General features: G+C 44.4%; 1 protein-coding gene across 1 annotated transcript in view; it reads left to right on the plus strand.

The window, feature by feature from the left end:
- Nucleotides 1-22,916, plus strand: part of LOC148518669 (interferon-induced, double-stranded RNA-activated protein kinase-like) — a 116,756-nt gene that overhangs the window by 86,558 nt on the left and 7,282 nt on the right. The window contains exons 17-21 of the mRNA XM_088477430.1: nucleotides 847-978; nucleotides 3,115-3,234; nucleotides 7,188-7,380; nucleotides 8,233-8,373; nucleotides 19,954-20,052. Coding sequence (XP_088333556.1) covers nucleotides 847-978; nucleotides 3,115-3,234; nucleotides 7,188-7,380; nucleotides 8,233-8,373; nucleotides 19,954-20,052 — 685 coding nt within the window. The remainder of the gene's footprint in view (nucleotides 1-846; nucleotides 979-3,114; nucleotides 3,235-7,187; nucleotides 7,381-8,232; nucleotides 8,374-19,953; nucleotides 20,053-22,916) is intronic.

The raw sequence follows: 22,916 nt of genomic DNA on the forward strand, positions 1-22,916 counted from the left end.
GGGACAGAGGATGAGTAAAGTGTGGCAAAGATGAGGGAAAGACAGCGGCATGGCTGGGGGGAAGGTAGTGGTGCAGATGTAAGGAAACTGATTGGCATGGATGCAGGAAAACAGGGCAGGGCGGATGGGGAAAGACAGATTGGTGAGGATGAGAGAGTACAGACTAGCACAGTTGGGAGACAACACAGCAGTAGGGATTGGGGAAGATCGAGAAGAATGGAGATGTATAGGGAAAGAAAGTGTACATGCATAGGCAGAGTATAATAGTTATAGCACTTAGGGAGCTGAATGTGTATAATAAATTAGATAGATGTATGGAGTGAAAAGGATGTTGCAACCAAGTGGGATTGTGGTGACCGAATGGGAAGATTGTGGGCACTGAATGAGATGTGTGTGTCACAGAACTGCTCAGACCTCAGTTGCATAGACATGTGTGTATTCCAATGAGCACACAATTGTGTGAATTAGCAGCTCCACCATTTTGTGAGTGACATCAATCTCACTCTGTGAGAGTGCTGAATCTGTAGTTAACCACAGGGTGTGATGGGATACCATATCTGTATTCCGCAAGGAACACGTCCATCAAGGCATCAGCTTTAATGATCGTAATTTCATTGCTTTTTTAAGTTTGAGTGTACAAAATTCAGTAGGTTTTGTGAAAATGTAGTTTTTAGATTATGCATAAGCTCTAGAGCATATTTCTTACTGTGTCTCCAAGTTGTGTAAGTGTTAAATGATGTTGATGTAATTCCATGTACTTCACTGTAGGAGATATTTTGATATTTTATTGTTTATAATAAAAGCGGTTTGTCATCTTTAAAAACTAAAACATAACTGTCGTTTCAGTCTCCCTGGCCCTTTTAGTGGGTTTACGGACATCACCCTTCTTGATAAAGGAGCATTTGGGAAAGTGGTGAAAGCAAAGAAAATACTGGATGCAAAGTATTATGCTGTAAAAATCATACGTCTGCGAGACAAGTATGTATTGCTCATCTTCTGTACAAGTGCCTTCAGCTAACACTATTTTGATAGTTGAGCATTTTTTTAAAATGTTTTTGGGTCTGTTTAATAAACAAAGCGAAAAGCAGCACAAAAACAATTTGCCGCTTTTCTCTTTGTTTTTATCATCATATTTAAGTGTCGGGACAGTAGTTGTGGTAAAAGACTGTCCCGGTAAGGAGATTTCATACATCTTTTGCATTTGCAAAAGATGTTTCCATTGTCTGTGCACGCGCTGATCAGTATTGGTGACTTCAGCCCGATGCTGATCGGAGAAGCGGCCAGGGAAGCAGACTGAAGAATGAGTTGGCAGGGGAGAGGGAGCTGCTGGGTGAGCATAGGTGACGGAGCCGGCCAGGGAAGAGAATGTGTCTTCTCTGCTTTTCTCCATTTCTACAGGCAAGAGGGCACATAATGCCAGCTAGAGATGGCATTATGTTTCTCAAAAAAGATTTGCTTTGCTTCCCTCATCTATGCATACTGCTCCTGCAGAACCCCCATTAAATCCATTAGGGACTGCAGGAATGTGTAAGTAAAAAATGAAAAGGCGGAGAAATCTGTGATTTTTCTGCACTTTTTTTAATTAACTAGATACAGAGAAAACAAAAGTATGGCTTTCTGCAGCTAAAATGCTGGAGAAAAAAAAAACATAATTTTGTTTATTAAATAGTCCCCTATGGCCCATATGTAATAGCCTGTGAGTTACAGGAACCAGGCGATTCCCACGATTTAGCACCTAAATTTAAAGCAGCAATTATTTAAAAGTCAAAACCTGGTTGGTTCTACCTTTTACATTTATGCAGAATGTGCTGTTTACAGAGGAAAATAAAAAGGGTTTTTGTATATCTTGTCCTAAATTATTGCTGCAAATATTTCTTTCCTCATACACTGATGTGCCAAAAGTCATGGGATAGATACCTAGTATTGTGCAGGACCCCCTCTAGCCTGGCGAAGTGCAGCAATTCGATGTGGCATCAATTCCACAAGTGGATGGAAGACCTCTGGAGAGATGCTGTCTGAATAGCTTCCCACAGCTCACTGATATTTGTAGGTGCAGGATCTTGGGTGCGAATGGACCTCTCCACCACATCCCATAAATGCTTGATTGGATTTATGTTGGGTAAACATGGTGGCCACACCATTCGGCAGAAATGTCCAGAATGCTCCTCGAACCTATTTTGGACAACTTGGGGCCAATTGCACCTTGCATTATCCTGCTGGAATATTCCATCGTTGTGGGGATACATAAAGTCCAGGAAGGACTGCAAATTGTCATCAAGCAATGCAACAGAGTGGTTTCTGGTCAATGATGTGTTCAGATGGACCAGCGGACCAAATCCATGCCACATGAACACACCCCATACCATTATGGAACCACCACCAGTCTGCATGGTGCATTGTTGAGAACTGGGGTCCATGGCCTCATGGGGTTTGTGTCACACCCGAACCCTATCATCAGCCCGAAACAACTGGAACCCTGACTCCTCGGACCACGCCACATGTTGCCAGTCGTCCAGGATCCAATTAGTGACATCACAAACCCAAGTGAAGCGCTGTGTCCAGTGTCGTAGTTTTAACATGGACACTCTGGTGGGTCTCCTGCTCCCATATCCCATGAAAGCTAAATAACACTGCACACTCTCTGGATATGTGGCTGGTACCTCCTGCATTGAATGTGGATATGATTTGAGCCAGTGTCGCTTGTCTGTTACCACAGACAATTCTGGCCAGATGCCGCTGGTCCACGCTGGGTGGTAATGCCTTCCAAAAGGTATTCCCGGTACACTTGTGACAACATGGAATTTCCCATCCGTTGGGCACCCACTATCAAGGTTCGTTCGAACTCTGATAATTCACATTGCCTTGCCATGAGCAGCCTAGCTGCTGTTCAAACTGACTCACAAGATGTCAGAATACAACTGATACAGGTCTGGGCATTTCCAAGACATAACAGTACGGTGATGCCACCTACAATGATCTTTACATACTGCTATCCCATGACTTTTGCCACTTCAGTGTATGTTGCAAGTGTACTCACTTTTATTTACTATTAAAATACTATATCTTTTTAAATAATTTGATTTACACTAATTATTCTCAATCATTTTTATTTAGAAAATATGAACAAGAAGTAAAAGCCTTAGCGCACCTTGAACATATAAACATTGTGCGATACTATAATGCCTGGTTGGGGCAGGAGTGTTTCTCAGACAGCAGCGAAAGTGGTAGTTTAAGGTAAGAGATCAATGTTTTGTGTTATTTTTTGCATTCTGATGATGAAATTTTATATATATATCTCACACCACATTCGGATATATACTGTATAAAGTAAAAAAAAAATTCAAACAAATGAGTTGATGTAGCTGGATACCTTTTGTTTTATCTCAAGCAGCATTTTGTTTTTTTATTCTGTTGAACATGTGCAGTATGTATTCTCACTAATAATATTTGGATATTTGTACTTCGCATAATATGTTGAGCTTTTGGGTTTTCTTGAGACTTTATTAATTTTAAACCTAGATAATGTATGTCAAAATACTTACACCCCAGACATACAGTACCTTGTCTTGTGGAGGTTCCCACCTGGTATACACAGCTGTATCCCAAAGGAAACTGTTTTCTCTTAGTAACCAGGGGGAAGCGAGAACATCTTTCCAAAGTAATGGTACGTACACACTACACGATATGCTCCCTGAGCGATATCGTGTAGTGTTGTCCCCGGCAGGCTGTGCTCAATGTCGTTCATGACATTGAGCACAGCCGCTGAACGATATCATTAACGATATCGTTCAGCGCTGGGCTCTCTCCCCCATTCCCTGACATGCAGCAACCTGACGAGATCGTCAGGTTAACCTGCATGTCAGCCCGATGAACGATAATGATGAACGACCCGCGGGAACGCGCGTCGACGTTATCGTTCATCTTTTTGGGGTTAAAAATGGACGATAAAGTGGACGACTGAACGATATCGTTATCGTTCAGTCGTCCACTTTATCGCCCAGTGTGTACGCACCTTAAGACATCTGCCAGTGCTGTGCCACGCGTTCTCTGTTTGTGCCACACTCTTGTCATATTTAAAGTATGACTCTTTTGCTATTAAATGCATGTGCTTTGACTTCTGTATGTACATTAGTGCTTACATATAAAGAGAGAGAGACCCTTTTGCCAGAAATCAATTAAAAGATCACTGCCAATCAAGGCCAGAAGATGGAGGAGGCAGATTCATCAATCAGTGCTATCACACCTACCTACATAATTTATTTATTTATTACCACTTATTTATATAGCGCACACATATTCCGCAGCGCTTTACAGAGAATATTTGTCCATTAACATCCGTCCCTGCCCCAGTGGAGTTTACAGTCTATATTCCCAATCACATGCTCACACATACACACTAGGGGTAATTTTTGTTAGGAGCCAATTTGCCTACCAGTATATTTTGGGAGTGTGAGAGGAAACCGGAGCACCACGCAAATACAGGGAGAATATACAAACTCCACACAGTTAGGACCGTAGTGGGTACATAATGTTACTTTTCTGTGACATGCCACCATCACCATAGACATATACAGCTATGAAGTACCAAAAAAAATAATAATATGGCGTACCAATTGTGTTGTTGTGTGTGATAACATGTTTTGGTTACCAATTCCAAAAAGGTGGTGATTTATAAAGAAAATCAACATTTATTTACATGATAGTAGATTTCACAAAGATGCAACAAACATCACTTAAATTAAGCATTAATTCCTTTAAAAGTGTGTAAATTTAAATATAGACTAAAATTACAAAATGTGTGACAGTTACAAGGCTTGTGGTTTTTATGCTAGTGGATACTATATGAACAGCATTGGAGAAAGTGGAGAGTCTCTCAGGAGCAATCTGTTTTCTCAGGTATAAAATGATCTCAAATGAAAGAATGCACTTAGGGCCTGATTCTGACCCGCTCGCGAGCGCTGTACGCTTGCAAGCGAGTCGATGGTGCCTAAGTGCGCATGCGCACGACGGAGGGAGCTCTGTCGTGCGCATGCGCGAGACCCGGCGAGCGACGGGGAATCCGTCGCTCGGGGTCTCGCACCAAAGGGGGCGTGCTGTCGATGGTGAGTGACAGCACGCCCCCTTTGGTGGGCGTGCCGGGGGCGTGGCTGCCAGACGGAGGCGTTCCCAGGGGAACGCCTAGCGTCTGAGTCCGGCCCCATTGACATCAGTAGTGATGTCAGTGGGAGTGATTTTGGCTCTGATAGAGCCAAAATCACTCCTGGGCTTGCGGCAGCGAGACCCTACCGCAGGGTCTCGTCGCAAGCCCGATGGTCGCAATGGTCTTGACCATCGCGACCATAATCATGGACGCTCGCTATAGCTGTGGGTTGTAACCCACAGCTATGCGAGCGTCCATGAGGCCGCTCCAAGTTGAGGTAGGAGGGCCCTGATTCAGAGCGATCGCTCTGGTCAGAGCGTCCGGCTCTGAATCAGGCCCTTAGTACAGATGGATACTTACAAGATTCTCTCTGGTGAAGTCATATATTTCATGAGGTCGGAATTGCTATTCTGATCACACTTTGGGGGAGATGCACTTATCAAGGCGAAGCTGGAAACAATAACGCTGAAATTTATTAACATCTCGGCCGTCGGAGTGGGGGAAAAAACTCCTCCCCTCCGGCGATCCGTATAATATCCATGTAAGTCTTACCTCCTGGCCAGCCCCATTGCGCATTTGTGAGATCTCGCAATCATCGCAAGATCTCATGCGCAGCCTGACCGCCACAGAATCACACATTGGTTGTGAATAACATCTGAATGATTACTATGGTGACGGCAAAATCATTAGATGTTTGCAGATGAAGTAAAGAAAAGTTACTTTCTCTATGTTATCTGGTTTCATAAATACCATTGTTCATAAGTGTCAAATAGTGCTGGTTATAGCGCAGTTGACACTTACCCCCTCCTCTTACATTTCTGCCATAGTTCTTTGATGGCTTTACAGTTCATCCTTATGTAATATACAAATAATAGCCAATGAGAGCAGTGTCCCTCATTGACAAGTATGAACATTACCGGTAAGGTGTGTGTGTCCGATTCCACAGGACTCCATGACTTTGTAGTTTGTGTTGGGAGGAATGAAGCTGGAAGGAAAGGGGAGGGCTGATTGTGTCCCCAACTAAAGTGAAGTATTTGTTCTTGATGAAGTAGCAGACTTGTTCCTCTTCCGGGAGCTTGGTCATGCAGTTGTAGGAGGTCTGGTCTTCTTAGGATCTCTGTTCTTTTTCATTCACAAATTCTTGTCTTCTTTTGGGTGGTCTTGTCTGGTCCTGAAGCTATGAACGATCTCCAGGCTGAAAGTTAATCACTGATGAATCTGCTGTTAATAATGTAATAAGTGCTTAAATACTGAGAATAGGTTTCTTCTGTATAGCTTATTTTGCGGAAATGAAAAACAAGCATATAATGCACATCTCTTAATATATATATATATATATATATATATATATATATATATATATATATAATGTTAATTACTAATAAATAATTCTGCACATAGAAAGGTTTGTGCTTTCCACAGAAAGACTATTTTCTAAATCTGCTGCTTCCCCTTTAAATAGGAGCAACGTAATATGCTGGTGCTAGAAGTAAATGTTAATATTACACAAACCCTCACAGGCTCTAAGCAATCTGTAAATTACAAAGTATACGATGACCAATATTATGAGCATTGTAGCACATCAAAATATCAAACAGGGCATAATAAAGAACCAAATGTCAATCTGACAATAAATCCAAAAAACGGATACATAAACGCAGTCTGAAGTAGTTCAGAGCTCTAGACTAGACCATCAACAATAACTACGTAAATTAAGAATTACTTATTGTATTCTACAATATGGTTACTCTATTGTAACTGTATTATTGAAACTATTTATTGTTGTTTACCTTACATACATTTATTACTATTTGTTTAGTAACTGGAAGGTAGTGTTGCTTGAATGTCTGAAATCGTAATCAACCACCAATAACCTATTTGTAAGGATGGCCACGCCCCTGTACAATAGGTCACGCCCACTTGCTAGAACCGAGCACAGAGCTGATAAAAAAATTGAGCCATCAACTTCTGCCTGCATGCCATACATTGTAATTAACTGTATTTCATTATTCATATAATGACAGTATGTGCCTTTTGTATCTTGCAGTGACTTCAGCACTAGAGAGACTTGTCTTTTTATTCAAATGGAATTGTGTGAGAATGGGTCCCTGAAAAGATGGATCAAGAACAGGAACTTGTCAGAGAATGTTGACAAGAACCAAAGTCTTGATATTTTTCAACAGATAAATGAAGGAGTAAAATACATTCATGACCAAGAACTTATACACAGGGACCTTAAAGTGAGTATGTATGAATAAAATGCAATATAGATGAAGTGTACACAAACAGATCAGTGACTTATAAATTTGAAATAAATGGACTTTAGAAGGGTGAATCCAATGCAGTTTTTTTTATTCTGAATTGGGAGCAAAGCCAAAAAAGAGCAAGTAACTTAACACCTTGGTACGACCATGTTATACTGCAGGGGGCACATTTAAAGAGACCTATTTACCACAATCCGCATTTAAAATGCAGCTATGGCGTGATATTTTTGCCTAAACTTGCATTGAGAATTTAGGAAATCTCACATGTATGAAAATTTGCATGCATGCAGAAAGCTCTGTCCCTGCCAATTCCCTCCCTGCACTTTTCATGGTATTTTTCACCAAAAAAGATTACTGTCCCATCTTTCCACTCCCATGACACTCCCATAAGACAGACCATCTAAACCACCTCCCTGTCACCACCCAGGAAGACATACTACCTATTCAGTGTACTTCTCCCTGCATGCCTCTGAAATCATAACTGCACCTCTGAACAGACACAATCGGGACACATGCACAGTAAGACTCCGACGCATGCACAGTAAGACTCCGACGCATGCACAGTAAGACTCCGACGCATGCACAGTAAGACTCCGACGCATGCACAGTAAGACTCCGACGCATGCACAGTAAGACTTAGATGCATGCACAGTAGAAAAAAACATTGTTCCTCTACGTCTGACATCGGCCGTGTGTCCACCTCTGCATCAGGCCCTGTGCCTCTATACTTACTGTAACAGGATGCTACTGGTACTTATTTTTGTCATCAAGATAATGATTTGCTGCTAGACCACATTGACTTTTAGTTTGGTGATGCCTGTGTTACAGCCTGCAAATATATTATTTAAAGAAATGACAGTGAAAATAGGAGATTTTGGCTTGGCGACTCGGATGACTGGGGAACATGAGAGACAAGCACTTACACGTACTCAAGGAACGGGCACACCGTGCTATATGTCTCCAGAACAGGTATTATTTCACTTGAATTACTTCGTTTTACTTGAATCTGACTTTACTATTTTACATCTAACTTGGTAATAATTTTAAATACTGTTTCTAGTGACCTTTGATTAAAATAGTTTCACTACTATTTATCAGGAAGGAACCACTTTATGTAAGTTTGTGGCTTTAACTCTAACCACATAGCTACAGATCCCTAACCATCGGAGATGTACGATCATCATCGAATGAATGTACATTTCTAAATCAGACCCCAAGTCACTCAATGCAATGTTATATCCATATTTCATTAAAAACCTGTTACCGGCTAGAAATCTATCTGTCCATGTTCACTTCAATAATACTATATTGTTATGTGCACAGCTCTAATGTCTAATGATTCAAGAATTGACTTCAATCTATTTGCCTAAGGTGAAACATTGGCTATATGAAAACAAACTTTTTTTCAGCAGTGATCAAAAACCTGCAAACTGTATTACACCTAATTTACAGAATGTCATATTATTATCTGACACTATTACACAAATATAAATACTTGGCTATAAGGTGGGATCCTAAGCTTTCCCTACCATCCAAAATCTGTTAGAAACTGAACTTGCTTGCAACGCAGGAATCAGCAACCCCCACCCCCTTAGTTCCTGGGGGTTCTAATGCCATTCCGGAGGTCCAATTTCCAAAGCTACTATTTTGAGACAAGTTAGCAATACATTGCAGCAAAGCAGGATATACCACATGCAGCAAAGCAGAATATACTATTGTAGCAATGCTCACTGTAATACTAAACAGATCATCCTGAACATAACTGAGATCATAGACAAGTGACAAGCAGCAAAGTGAAACAAGCCATTGGCCAGGGCAGGGAGCAAAATGGTAAACTAGCAAGGTAGTCAATAAACACTATGAGCCATATTCAATTAGAGACGAAAAGCCATTTTCTGCTGGTTTTTTTTTCCGAAAATTTAAAAAGTGGGAGGATAAACATAAAAACTAGCGAAATAGGCTTCTTGGGGGTCCCCAAGTATGGGTCAGGTGTTTTTGGGATTGCAGGTGCATGCAAGTGGATTTTTCATGTTTTTAAAAAGTTCACTTTAGAGACATAGAAACATGCTAGCACCCATGTTCAAGTACCCCAAATTTGACAGGACTACTTATTTTCACCAAAAAATACTGCTTTATGCCATTCTTGAATTATTCACAGACTGCGCTAATACGCCTTATTAGTGCTTAGATCGCAGGATTCACATGCATCAAAAAACAGTTATGGCTCCAAACATATAAAAATACACCCTTTTATTATAAAAATATATATGTTTCAATTAATAAAAAACAAACATTCAATTGTCAAATACACTGTCTCTTAAATTGCAACAGTAAAATTCTAATGAGCATATAAAACTAAATAAAAAATACTACTTGAATAAATAGTGCAATCTGAGTTGGAGTAACTGATGAGCACCCATTGCAAGGGGCAAAACGCGTCAGAGGACTTCCCCCATTCCCCCAGTCCGGTCCACATAAACTCTGAGAGCACGGACTACATCCAAGGAAGCCTCACCAGCTGAAAGATCAGGTGACTGAAAAGCTGGCACAACCAGTTCCTGCTTAATGTGGAACTTAGAAACCACTTTAGGGAGAAACTCAGGACGAGTGCAAAGCAACGCACTGTCCTGGTGAAAAATCAGAAAAGGGGGATGACAGGAAAGCGCCCCCAATTCTGACACCCTCCTGGCAGAAGCAATTGCCAGGAGAAAAACAGTCTTAAACGTTAGCCACTTGAGTTCCACCGACTCAAGAGGTTCAAAAAGAGGACCCTGCAGGACCCGAAGAACCACCGCCAAGTCCCAAGAAGCCACCGGAGGCACAAAGGGAGGCTGGATTCAAAGAACACCTTGGAAAAAAGTGTGAACATCATGAACCTTCAGGGAGGCAAGACGTAAGCCTAGGTCCAAACCTGACTGAAGAAATTCCAAAATCCTAGAAACTCGGGACACCTGAGGATCATAGTTTCTGGATTCACATCACTGAAAGTAAGTGTGCCAAACCCTGTGGTAAATCCGTGCGGAAGCAGGCTTGCGTGCTTTGAGCATGGTACTAATAACCGAGCCCGAGAAGCTGCGAGCCCTTAAGACGGCTGTCTCAAGAGCCACACCGTCAAAGACAGCCGACCCAGATCCGGGTAAAGACGGGGCTCATGAAGACAACAGGTCCTGACGCTGAGGAAGAAGGTACGGAGCGTCGATGGAGAGGCTCCTCAGATCGGAGAACCAAGGACGTCTGGGCCACGCTGGAGCCACCAGTGCGAGCGCGCTGCCGTCCTGCTAGAATTTCCACAGGACCCGAGGCAGCAGGGATATCGGAGGAAACTGATACGCCAGCTGAAATGTCCATTTCACCGACAGTGCGTCCACCAGCCTTGCGCCTGCGTCTCTTGTCCTTGACCCGTACACGGGCAACTTGTGATTGTGACGGGAGGCCATCAAGTCCAACTCCGGCAGTCCCCATCTGTCCACGAGTAGTTGAAATACCTCTGGGTGAAGCAACCATTTCCTGGGATGCACGTCGTGACGGCTGAGGAAGACCACCTCCCAGTTGAGGACTCCGGGGATGAAGACTGCCAAGATTGCTGGAATGTGGCACTCCACCCAAGCCAGGATGAGAGACACCTCCGACATCGCAGCACGACTGCAAGTTCCTCCCTGGTGGTTGATGTATGCCACCGTAGATTGCACTTGAACCGCCCTTCCGTGAAGAGCGGTGCCTGACGACTGCAGGGCCCTGTACACGGCCTGTAGTTCCAGAATGTAGATCAGGAGAAGTGCTTCCTTCGCAGTCCAACGTTCCTAAATTGACAACGAGCCTGTCACTGCCCCTCAACACCTGAGAATGGCATCTGTTGTGAGCAGGACCCAGTCTGGGATCCAAAAGGGGCGCCCCTCGACTAGATGAGCTGTCTGAAGCCACCAAGCTAAGGACTGCCGAACCTCCCGGGACAACACAAGCATCTGAGACCGGATCTGGTGAGTTAACCAGTTCCATTCCGATAGAATCAGCCCCTGCAGGGGCCTGGAATGTATCCGAGCAAACGCCACCATTTCGAATGCCGACACCATGGACCCCAAAACTTTCATTGCCGAATGGACAGTCGGCAACTGCTCAGGCAACTATGTATCCGCAACTGTAGGGAGGAGACCTTCTCCGGAGTCAGGAAGATCCTTTGCTGACGAGAATCCAGCAGGGCTCCCAAATGAACCATCCGCTGTGATGGAATCAGGGAGGACTTTTTCCAATTTATCAACCACCCGTGCTCTTGCAGACAAGCGATTGTCAGGTGGAGATGTTGAAGCAGTACCTCCGGAGAGCTTGCCAGCAAAAGGAGGTCGTCTAGATACGGCAGCAGCCGTACATTCTGGCTCCGAAGATGGGCGGCCATGATCGCCATCACTTTAATGAATACCCTTGGTACCGTTAGTGATGTTGTAGGATAGCGAACCTCAGATACCGCTGGGGTGAAGGTGCTATCGGAACATGGAGGTAGGCATCCTGGATATCCAGGGAGACCATGTAATCCCCAGGTTCCATCGCCAGAATGATGGAACGTAACATTTCCATCCTGAATTTGGGAACTCTGATGAATTTGTTCAGAGACTTCAAATTGAGGATAGGGCGATGAGAACCATTTGGTTTCTGCACCAGAAGTAGAGTAGTACCCCGTCCCTCGTTGTGACTTAGGAACGGGAACAATGACCCCTGCTTTCAGCAAGGACTATATAGCTTCCTGAATCTGCAAAGCTTTGGTTTTGTCCTGAGAAGGACTCGTGCAGAAAAACTGGTGGGGCGGTCTGTGCCGAAAAGACAGGGTGTACCCCTGGGAGACCACTTCTCGAACCCAGGCATCCGTGGTGGTATTGTGCCAGCACTGGGCAAATTGAAGAAGTCGGCCTCCCACTCTGGGGTCCCCCAGAGGGAGGCCCGTCCCATTAGGCAGAAGGTTTATCTTCCTGCTTGGAAGAAGGGCACCTAGCACTCCAGGCCTGCTTCTTGATCTTAGAGGCGGTCTTGGTCGCCGACTGCCTCGGGAAGGACTGACCTTTGGCCTTACCCTGAACCCAAAAGGACCGAAATGCAGAACTCCTCACCTTAGCAGGTGCTGAAGCCGAAGGGAGGAAGGATGACTTGGATTTAGCCAGAGTATCCACTATTTTGTCCAAGTCTGGACCAAATAGCAACTCCCCATTGAAAGGTAAGGCCTCCAGGCCCTTTTTAGAGTCTGCGTCTGCTCTCCAGGACCTCAGCCACAAGGACCGACGAGCAGACACAGCTGCAGCCGAAACCCTAGAGGTCAGCAGACTGGCATCTAACGACGCTTCCCCAATATAGGAAGCCGCATCTCTCATCTGTCCTATTAACGCTCTCTGGATATCCGGAGCATCGTATGGAAAAGTATCCTCTAATGCGTTGGCCCAGCTCTCAACGGCTTTATCTACCCAAGAGATGGCCATGGACGGACGGGCCACTGCCCCTGAGAGAGAGTAGATAGACTTTAAACAAGTCTCCACCTTCCTGTTCGTGGGATCCTTCAAAGAGGAGATAAACAGTAATTGCAGAGTAGCGCTTTTAATTAAGCGGGTGACATGGGAATCCACTGCAGGTGGGGTTTCCCATTTCCTGCAATGAGCCTCAGGAAAGGCATAATTGGATGCCAACCAGTTTTGTGGTTGGAATCTCTTACTGGGTGACTGCCAGGCCCCAGCCATATGATCCGTCAATTGGTCAGACAGGGGAAAAACATTCAAAGTTACCTTAGCTTTCTTAAAATTAGGATACTTCGACCTAGGAGCCGGTGCATCATCCTCTATGTGAAGGATGGCCCACACCGCCCTAACCAATGCCGGCACATTAATGGAGGACTTAGTCTCCACCTCCTGGGCCATGGCATCCGAGCCTGTGTCTTCATGTACTTCTCCGTCATCTGAAGACACGTCTGTGTCCGTTAACTGCGCAGCCAGTAAAGCCAGAAAGGGGCGCTTGGACGCCTTCGGGGGCATGTCACTTTGCAACATCGACTGAAAAGCCGAAGACGAGGCCGGCAGACTCTGAACAGAGCTGGAGAGTAAATTCACCCAAGGTGGAGGAGCCGCCTGAGGAAACCCCTGAAAGGGCACCACGGACTGCTGCGTCACTGGGGGAGACTGAACATACACAAGCAACCCCGTATAAGGACCCACTGTCTGAGACCCGGGGGGAGACTGCAATAACTGCGGAATACCCGGGGAATGGGTTATGGCAGGCTGGGGCAACGCCCTAGTAGGGACTGTAGTCGGGACCACTAAACGGTCCGAGATTGACGCTAGCACCTGTGAAAACATCGCCCAAGGAGGATCCTGCGATGTAGGGGGTTTAGAGGGGCCAGGTACTAGCTGGCACTGCCCGCACAGACCATCCTGTGATAAATCCTCCCTATCAACCCCTGCAGAACAGCGTCTGCAGGAAAACAATACAGGAGCCACGGAGTGCTCAATCTCCTCATCAGACATGACACAATACATTTTCAATAAATACAGTATGTATCACAAAGAAGAGGTGTGGCGTATAACACCTGCGCACTCACAAGTATGCAACACAAACAGCCCACAATATGGTACTGTGTAGCACACAACTGTATGTGACAGACCTCACAAATACTTATTTTAAAATAAGTGAGGTTCACAGAAAAAAGCCCTTCTCCCACACACCTGCCAGGCCGTAGGAGAAGGAAAGGGATAGGTATAAGCTGACAGTCAGTAGAAATTAGCACAGACAGGCAGCACTAGCAAAAGTCACATACCATGCAGAAAGACAATACTCACTGCACCTTTTGCTACCATCAACCTCCTAGATTCAGTGTCTGGGAGGGCTATAGCGCTGTGTACACTGTCCTTTATCAGGGGAGAGGTACGCAGGAGGACCAGTCCATGCACCGCCTGGGAGATCTGCGTTTCTGCCAGACAAGATGGCCACCGGAGAGCTCAGAGGAGGAGTGGCCGTAGGAGGAGCAGCTCAGCGACGCCAGTACACATGAGAAAAAGCGCGCTGAGCTAAGGGGAGGAGCCGCTAGACTGGGAAAGGCACACTCCCCTGGCCAGTAATTAACTCCAGGGACACTGGTTCCCACTCCAGCCTTTACTCCCTGGCTGTCTAGCAGACACGCGGGGTATTCCTGAAAAGCGGGAGCCCGCCGCCGCTAGCTAGCGCCGCCGGTCTGTCCCCAGAGACCGGCGGCTAAAGACTGCATTTTCCCCCACGGGCAACGCAATGCGCTGCCCGCGGCTTACCTGTCCCCGGCGAATCCGGCAGCAGTCTGTGGGAGGTCCCGGAGCCCTGCTAGTACTGACTCCGGGGCCCTGCTGCGATCCCCAGATCAGTACTGGCGTCGCAGCGCCAGCGGGGTTGTTGCAGCGGCAGCGTGGACGTCAAGATGGACAGTCTGATGCTGCCGCTCTGAAGAGTAAAAATAAATAAACATCTTCTTTTAAAAAATAAAAATAAGCTTAGGGGCTGCGCCATGGTGACCCGACTTCGGCCAGGCACCAACTAAAACTGAGGTGCCTGTGGCTCAGGGGCGGGGTATAGAGGAGGATGGACCCAAGTGCATCCTGATAGCAGCAAAAGCTTTAACTGAGTGGTGCCCGTGGATCCAGATCCAGCTATACCAAAAGGTCAACCCTGTGGACCCTTAAGTAGAAAAAGTGATTACTTCTCCATGGTATTTTGTGATCTGCTAGGCATTTGAGGATCACCAGATAGTAGACATGGTGGCATAATATTTAAGTCGCCAGCTCTTTATAGTACCAGACCCTAGTAATGTTGTTAGTCTTGTCAGTTCATATACCTTTTCCTTACCTCCAACTCTGCTGATGCCAAATTTTCTGTGGAAGGTTGGGCTGAAGAGGTCATGGTTCAGGAACTAATTAGTTCCCGGACAGCCCTGGTACACCAATCCTGTTGAGTTTTTGATCAACCAGTCATGGTGTCCTACTTTCTTCTCGGCCTGCAGCTGGCTTTAGTGATATGGTGGATGAAGTGATTGAATGTTGTGTGCATGTAAGCCTTCCTCCTGCATCTTTTACATACAGTGGCAGTTCCTGCTGTACCAGGGGTTTTTTGGTATCCATTTTCTAGTCCTGTCCCCCAGAGAGGACTAGAAAGAGTTGCCCTTAAAGTTATTTAAGGAGCAGGTGTCTTTTCACGCCATCTTGATTTCATGTTTGCATTATTTCTAGAATGTCATTTATCTAGATACAGATGGATCCTCATACATCTATCCTCCTTGCACATTAAACAGCCCTTCTAGTCGGGCCAAGCCGTGGCGTGACTCGGTAGCGCAGAGCATCTTTTGTGCGACTCTTTACCTTTAAATTCGAATCACACATCAATCTGAATAAATAGCACAAGCAGCTTCTGCTGATTAAAATTGTATGCAGCATGCCTATGTTCTGTGAGCAAGTGCGGGTGTATGTATGCGAAATGCTACGTTACAGTATCAGCGGCTGTAACACTGTAACGTAGTGTTTAGCATGCAGATACAGCCACAGACGCACACAGAATATAGGCATGCTGCATATCATTTTAATCAGCAGAAGCTGCTTGTGCTAACTATTCACATCACTGTGTGATTTGAATTTGAAGGTAAAAAGTCGCACAAAAGACTCTCGGCGCTACCAAGTGACACGGAGCTCCCGCGTTGTGTGGCGCAACTTGTAGCGCACGGAAGATAGATGTATGTGGACACATCTGTATGGGTCATTTTTGGACATCTTTTTGTTATGTTTCTGGTTAGTACCTCAATCTTGTTTTAAAGGTCCTACAAGGGGCTTCTCTGATATTTCGTCCTTCGGATTCCCTAATTTTTTCATCTGGAAACAGTAGCAGATCGAGGGTTGAGGACTGTCAGGGCAATTGCCCACTCTAGCAGGCAGGCTGCCTCTGACTGCACATTATATATAAGTGTCTGGCGGCAGAGACGCAGACACAAGATCTTGCCCAAATGCTCTGATTGCATTCAAGACACATTGGGACAGCTGGGCATCATCCTCTGTGTGCTTCTTAGGCCCAGACAAGCAGCAGGTCATCCACCAATCAGAGTACAGGAGACAGAGGGGCTATGCAAAAATCACCCCTATCACCCCATTTTGAAGCGACAGTAACTGGTGGTTTTTCTCCTGATATGGCCTCAGCAGGCAGTGTACAAGTCTTTCCTTCCATCTGAAGGTAGTCTCTAGTTTTTATATCAAAAATTGTTGGTGTCATTATTGTGCCTCTTCCCTCAGGATCCCTAGAAAGTGGGGTTCTATTCTACAGATGTTGAAAGCTGTGGGCAGATATAATTGTATAGACCTTGGTAGTTCTTCCCTCAGGTTCCCGGATAGTGCTTTTCCGCAGCCTCTGAAGGGAAATGTATACAGTAGTGGCTGGCCGTCTGTCTCGCTGATCGAGCGACCGATTTGGTAAGCATACACACCAATCTGTCCCTCGATATGTCTTTCCAGACATTGCAACTGGGCGGGCATTTCAGTTTTCCCACCCAGTTGTGATATCATTGTTGCTGGTTCCTGTTGCCAGTATATGGGTTGGTTGGTCCGTCGCCCGTACACACAGGCAGATGTACACAATGTATCTTTCAGATATATGGCATCTGCCCTGCTGCACAGCTGACTGGATATATGTGTGAACGATGTTGTTCACAGATATATCGTGTACACACCTGTATATGCACTGAGCAATATATATATTGTCAGCTGTATAAATGGGAAGCATTCGGGAAGCCGATGGACAGAATCCCGACCGTCGGCTTCCCGACTGTCTAATCCCGGCAAGGGCTAAATGTCATTTTACCTACGCCGGGAGCCCGACACTCAGCTTACCGATCGAAGGTAAGCCGGGCGCGGACAGCCGCGCGGGGGGGGGGGGGAGTGTTAGGTTCAGGGTTCCCGGGGGGGACTTAGGGTTAGGCACCCCCCCGGGAGGTTAGGGTTGGGGAAGGGAGGGTTAGGCACCCCCGGAGGGAGGTTAGGGTTAGGCACCCACCTTCCCCCCGGGGGACTTAGGTTCAGGCGGCGGGGAAGGGGGGGGTTAGGTTTACTCACTTAGAGGGGGGATTAGGGTTAGGCACTTGGAGGGAGAGGTTAGGATTAGGCACCCCTAAGGGAGGGTTAGGGGGGAGAATAGGTTAGTGAATACTTACCTTTCGACGATTGGGATTTTCACTGCTGCCGGGATGCCGCTGTCGGGATTTGAACATCCGTGTAAATGACATATTGTGCAGTGTATACCCAGCTTTACTGTTGGCAGAATATTGCTATATACAGTATCTTTATTTAATGGACATTATGTAAGGAACATAAGTAAAAGTAAACCTATTTCCAAATCTAGGGATACTGAATATATGTAGTTTATTACAGGTCTGACACAGTTACAGGGCAAAAGTACATATTTTAGTTTTAACAGGTTTATTTATTTTCCCTAAGGATTGTCCAGACTGCGTACAGCCGCGTAGCCCCCGTGTTTGTGCGAGAGTGCGGAAGAGAGATTCTTTTGCTTGAGTGCATGGCACCTATAATAATAAAGACATGTTACACAACATAACACCATTTTGTAGTCATTTTGTTATACAGTGTTTTACATTTTGATTTTTTTCTTTTTGTCAGTTCAGTAAAATTTAGTTTACTTCCTTCTTGATGAACATGATAGGAGCCAATTGGGTGCAAGAAGACCTGAGCTAGGTCACTCGTGCGCCTCAATATTTTAACCTAACTTTTAATAACTGTCTAATGCAAGCTGATATTCTTACTCACATTCACTTTAATAACTTACTGTTTTAAATTAGGTGTAGACAAGGGGAAACATTGCTTGAAATTCCCCGAAAAATGCTTAGACACCATGCAGGCAATCCTCCTTGACGTCAGTCCATGAGTTTATTCTAGCAACCCAACAGGTACAGTGCCGAGGAACCAAATGGAATATCTTTACACACAGTTGTTACTGTCCTTGTCTTACCAATTGGAAAGAGAGGGCGCAACGTCCTACCTAATGGGAATGTAGTTATGAGACGGCCGCTGGTCTCAATCCCGACACTACAATCCCGGCAGGTGATTTAACATAGGCGTCGAAATACTGATGCCTATGTTAATCCCAAAGCCGGACCGATCTTCCAGCGCCGGAGGTAAGTAGCGATGTAACCGGGGATGGGGGATTAGGTTTAGGGACCACCGGTATACTTAGGGTTACGCACCCCTCCTGGGAAGGTTAGGCTCGGGTAGGGTTAGGCACTAGAGGGGGAGGTTAGGGTTAGGCACCCCTAAAGGAGGGTTAGATTGCCTACATCTGCTGTCGAGATTTCCTCCGCGTCAGGCTAGCGCTGTCGGGATTTGAACCGGCGGCTACACAGTTGCCGGCATTTCAATCCCATTCCACATAATGTACTGATGTGCAATAACCCAGCACGTGCAGCTACAATGGGGAACTTTAAAAAAGTTACAGAACTAAATTCTATATTTACTTAAAAAGGTCAATATTATTGAGTGTCATCTATAGTTTTTAAATATGTACCTGATAAATACATACTGTATACAGTTGTCTCCAAATTACACTAAGGGGGAATTCAATTAGCCGACATAATTTACAGAAGCTAAATGATCCCCTGGGGGCTATTCAATAAGAAGCCAGCAGTCATCAGGAATTTCACCTGGCTGAGACAGGTGATAAATAATCCCTGAAAATCAACCCCATGATCGTGACTGCGAAAACACCGCGTGACATTATCACGGATCATGTGTGTGTTCCCCCGAGAGCTGATCATTTTTCGAATTTAGGATCAGGATCGAATTTAATTGCACGAAAATGCAGTATGTTGCGTTTTATTTGCCAAAAAAATTATCGGGGCTAATTGAATTTCCCTCTAAGCATTACAATTACAAAAATGTTTAAAGATTTGAAATACAGATATTTTTAAAAATCTAGGACAGCTGTCTGATTTAAGTGATTCATGTAAGTTGCACTATTAACAAATAGGGAACTACCTAAAAGAGAGGTTCCCAAACTCCACAATTACAGTCCATATTTTAAGGATGTCCATGCTAGACCACAGGTGACTTAATTAGTAACTCAGTCAATTTGATTTAACCATCTGGCCTCAAGCGTAGATATCCTTTAAAACTTGGACTGTAATGGCTGCAATGTTTGGGAACCTCTGACCTAAGAGAAGGCAGAGCTAACTGATTCTTTATTGAGTTTAAAAACCACAAGAAATCTTGTGGAGGTAGGTCAACAGCTATGCGCATGCACAAATGGTTGACGCACAAACACATTACACATTGACCCTTCGCCAGCAGTAGTAGACTGCCAGCAACCCAGAAAAGGCTAGTGTCAAGGAGGCAGATTCTGCTGTATGTCGCTGTACAGGTGAGTATAGATCCCTCGACCTGATAGCAGATTTTTGATTGAACTATTGATGTAAAGGAAAATCTGTATACAGTTGACTTCTGTCTGATGTGTTGCATATGATAGTTCAACATGTATGTGCCTACTAATATTTGTAATTTTTGTTTTTTTTAGCAGAAAGAAGAAAAATATGAAAGTGAAGTTGACATTTATGCTTTAGGATTAATATTAGTTGAACTTCTGTGGATATTTGCCCGTCGACACGACAGTACAGTATGTTCCACAATTCGTGATTTATTTTTTTTTCAACCACACTTCATTATGTATTGTTGTGGTGTTTTATTATTTACACTTATGTGAATATTGTTGCTGCCGATTACTATTGAGTGCTCCACCTCCACCTGCTAATGACTGGGTTCATTTACATCAACAGCAAAATGGCTAAATGTTTATATCTGTGCTCTGGCAATTTTTTCACAGGGAATGATAACCAATCAGATTACGTGTATTCTTTTACCAAATGAATGAATGTGTAATTGCTATCGATGATCACTTTCAGAAATATCCCCAAGTATTTCCGTCATGCTCAGATTCTAGTTTTGCAGTGAAATCATGTTACAATATTATACTGACACTGTTTTAATATTATTTAGAGCATATTGACTGCTGACAGCATAAACACATGTATCCCCTTCCCTGAATAGACTTTTTTTTTTTTTTTTTTTGCATTAAAGGTTTTTATTAGATCTTCAAAAACTGTAACAGAAGGTGCAGAGCACCAATTCAAAGCATAGCAATAAAATTCCAACAAAATCAGAATAACATAAAAAAAACAATGTACACAAAAAATATCAATCAGACCAGAAAATAACATCATAAAAGAGAGCAGAAAAGAAATTATGAAAGTAAGAATGAGGAGGCAGGGGGAAGAGAGAGGGACCACCTGAGATGATCTCCAAAGAACTAGTTGAACAGTAAAGCAAATTAAGAAACCCCACTAATGTGGCCTGAATAAAAGGGAGAGGTCTTAAATAGGAACCAAGACCCCCAGATATTGCTGAACTCTCTAAATGTAGAAGCTCCAGACATCATAAGATTGTCCATAGATAAATAGAATTCCAGTCTGGAGAACCATTCCGGTAGGTTGGAGGAGTCTGAGACCGCAAGTGAACTGGAATTACAGCCTTGGCTGCACTATTGAGATGTTTCAAAATAAAAAATTTTTATTTATAGGATGACACTGTACCATCAATCTTTTTAAGGAGCCAGAAAGCAGGTTCTGAACTAATGTCCTGGTCTACAGACTCTTTAGATAAAGAGATCACAGAGTTCCAGAAGGGGGCACAAAGTAACACATTCCCACCAGATATGGAAAGGGGAACAGACCGCTGAAGCGCATCTCCAACATGTAACGGAAACCCCAGGGTACATTTTATCAGGCACTGAGGGGCATCTGTACCAACAGGCAAGAACCTTAAACGGAGTGTCCACCACCGTATAGCTATGCGAACAAGACATTGTGGTCTGAATCTTAGGGTTATAACATTATACCCAAATCCTTTTCCCAGTCAGCTGTAAAGCACGGCAACGTGGGAAAAGTGTCCTTTATGAGAAGTTTATAGCCAGGGGAGAGAAAATGTTGAGGATGAGACTTGGACAGACACATCGATTCAAAATGAGTCTACTAACAGCCTCACGGATTGGGTTGCTAGACACAAAATTATGATTAGGGAGTTATCTCCAAATCTCGGAGGCTGGTAGATCCTAAGTCTCTTGAACCTGGTTAAAGGAGTCAATGCCAGATGAGGAGACCAACTGGCTGACCCGCACCACCCCAGCCTTAATCCAAAGGCAGAAGGCGGAGTGAGTTATCCCCAGGTTGAAATCTCATATTATGTAAAAGCGGAATTATAGGTGAAAATAAAGAAGCGAAACACAGCCTTTTTCTTAAGGATTTCCAAAGGGACAGTGTCAGGCCGATTGTGGTATGAGTAATATAGAGAAGTGTCGGTAACCATGTGTACAGTCCAAGACCTACTGGGAGTCTGTGATTCTCAAGTATTACCCACTGTCTGTCCGACTCCGGTCGGGTCCATTCTAAGACTCTGAGAGCCACTGCCTTGTAATATGTAAAAAGTGGGGTAACTGTAACCCCCACCAAATGTCTGCATAGAAAGAGCACATAATGTCTAAAGTGGGGTCGTCCCCTTACCCAACAAAATCCCTCACCAGACGGTGAATGTTCAGAAACCAGCTCCTAGGGACACATATCGGGAAGGTCTGGAGAAAGTAAAGTATTCTGGGAAGTGTATTCATATTAAATATACTTGCCCTAACCAGCCACAAGAACGTGTCCCGGTGCCAGTCTCGAAGTTTACCTCTAATCTTTGCCAGGAGAAGTAAAAGATGATCTAAATATAACCGTGATAGATCACGATTCAGCAAAATATTTTAAGTCTCGAGAGATGTCCGGAAAAGGGGAATGAGGCTTTCAGACCTTCGGCTACTGTTGGAGGAACCACAAGGTTAACCAGTATGGATTTAGAATAATTTATTTTGAAATTATAAAGAAAACTAAATTCACGAAATTTAGAAACGAGGTTTGGTATTGAAATGGAGGGGTTGGTCAGGACGGCCAGGAGGTTGTCTACAAATAACGCCAGCTTATAGTCACGCTCGTCTACAAACAGCCCAGATATGTCAGGGTTCATTCTGATAGCCGTAGCCAATGCCTCCATACACAAAACAAAAATAAGCGGGGATAGGGGGAAACCCTGTCTAGTACATTTGGGAATCTGAACCAGGTCAGAAAGGGCACCGTTGATCTTAATTCAAGCCGTAGGTATAGTATATAAGGCCAGGATCCTTTGCAAGGAGGCAGGACCCAATCCCATGTGTCTCAGTAACCCCCTCATGAACAAACAGTTTATTCTGTCAAAAGCCTTCTCTACATCAGTAGAGATCAGAAGGGCAGGGGACTGTTCCATCAGAGTGAGATGTATCGGATCAATTACCTTAGTGGTGTCTCGTGCTTCACGGCCTGGGACAACACCAACTTCTGTTCGCAATTAGCTTGGCAAATAGTTTAATGTCCGTGTTCAGGAGGGAGATTGGCCTATAACTGGAACATAGAGCCG

Source organism: Taudactylus pleione, unplaced genomic scaffold (assembly GCF_031769625.1).
Source record: "Taudactylus pleione unplaced genomic scaffold, aTauple2 ptg000201l, whole genome shotgun sequence".
Taxonomy (NCBI): domain Eukaryota; kingdom Metazoa; phylum Chordata; class Amphibia; order Anura; family Myobatrachidae; genus Taudactylus; species Taudactylus pleione.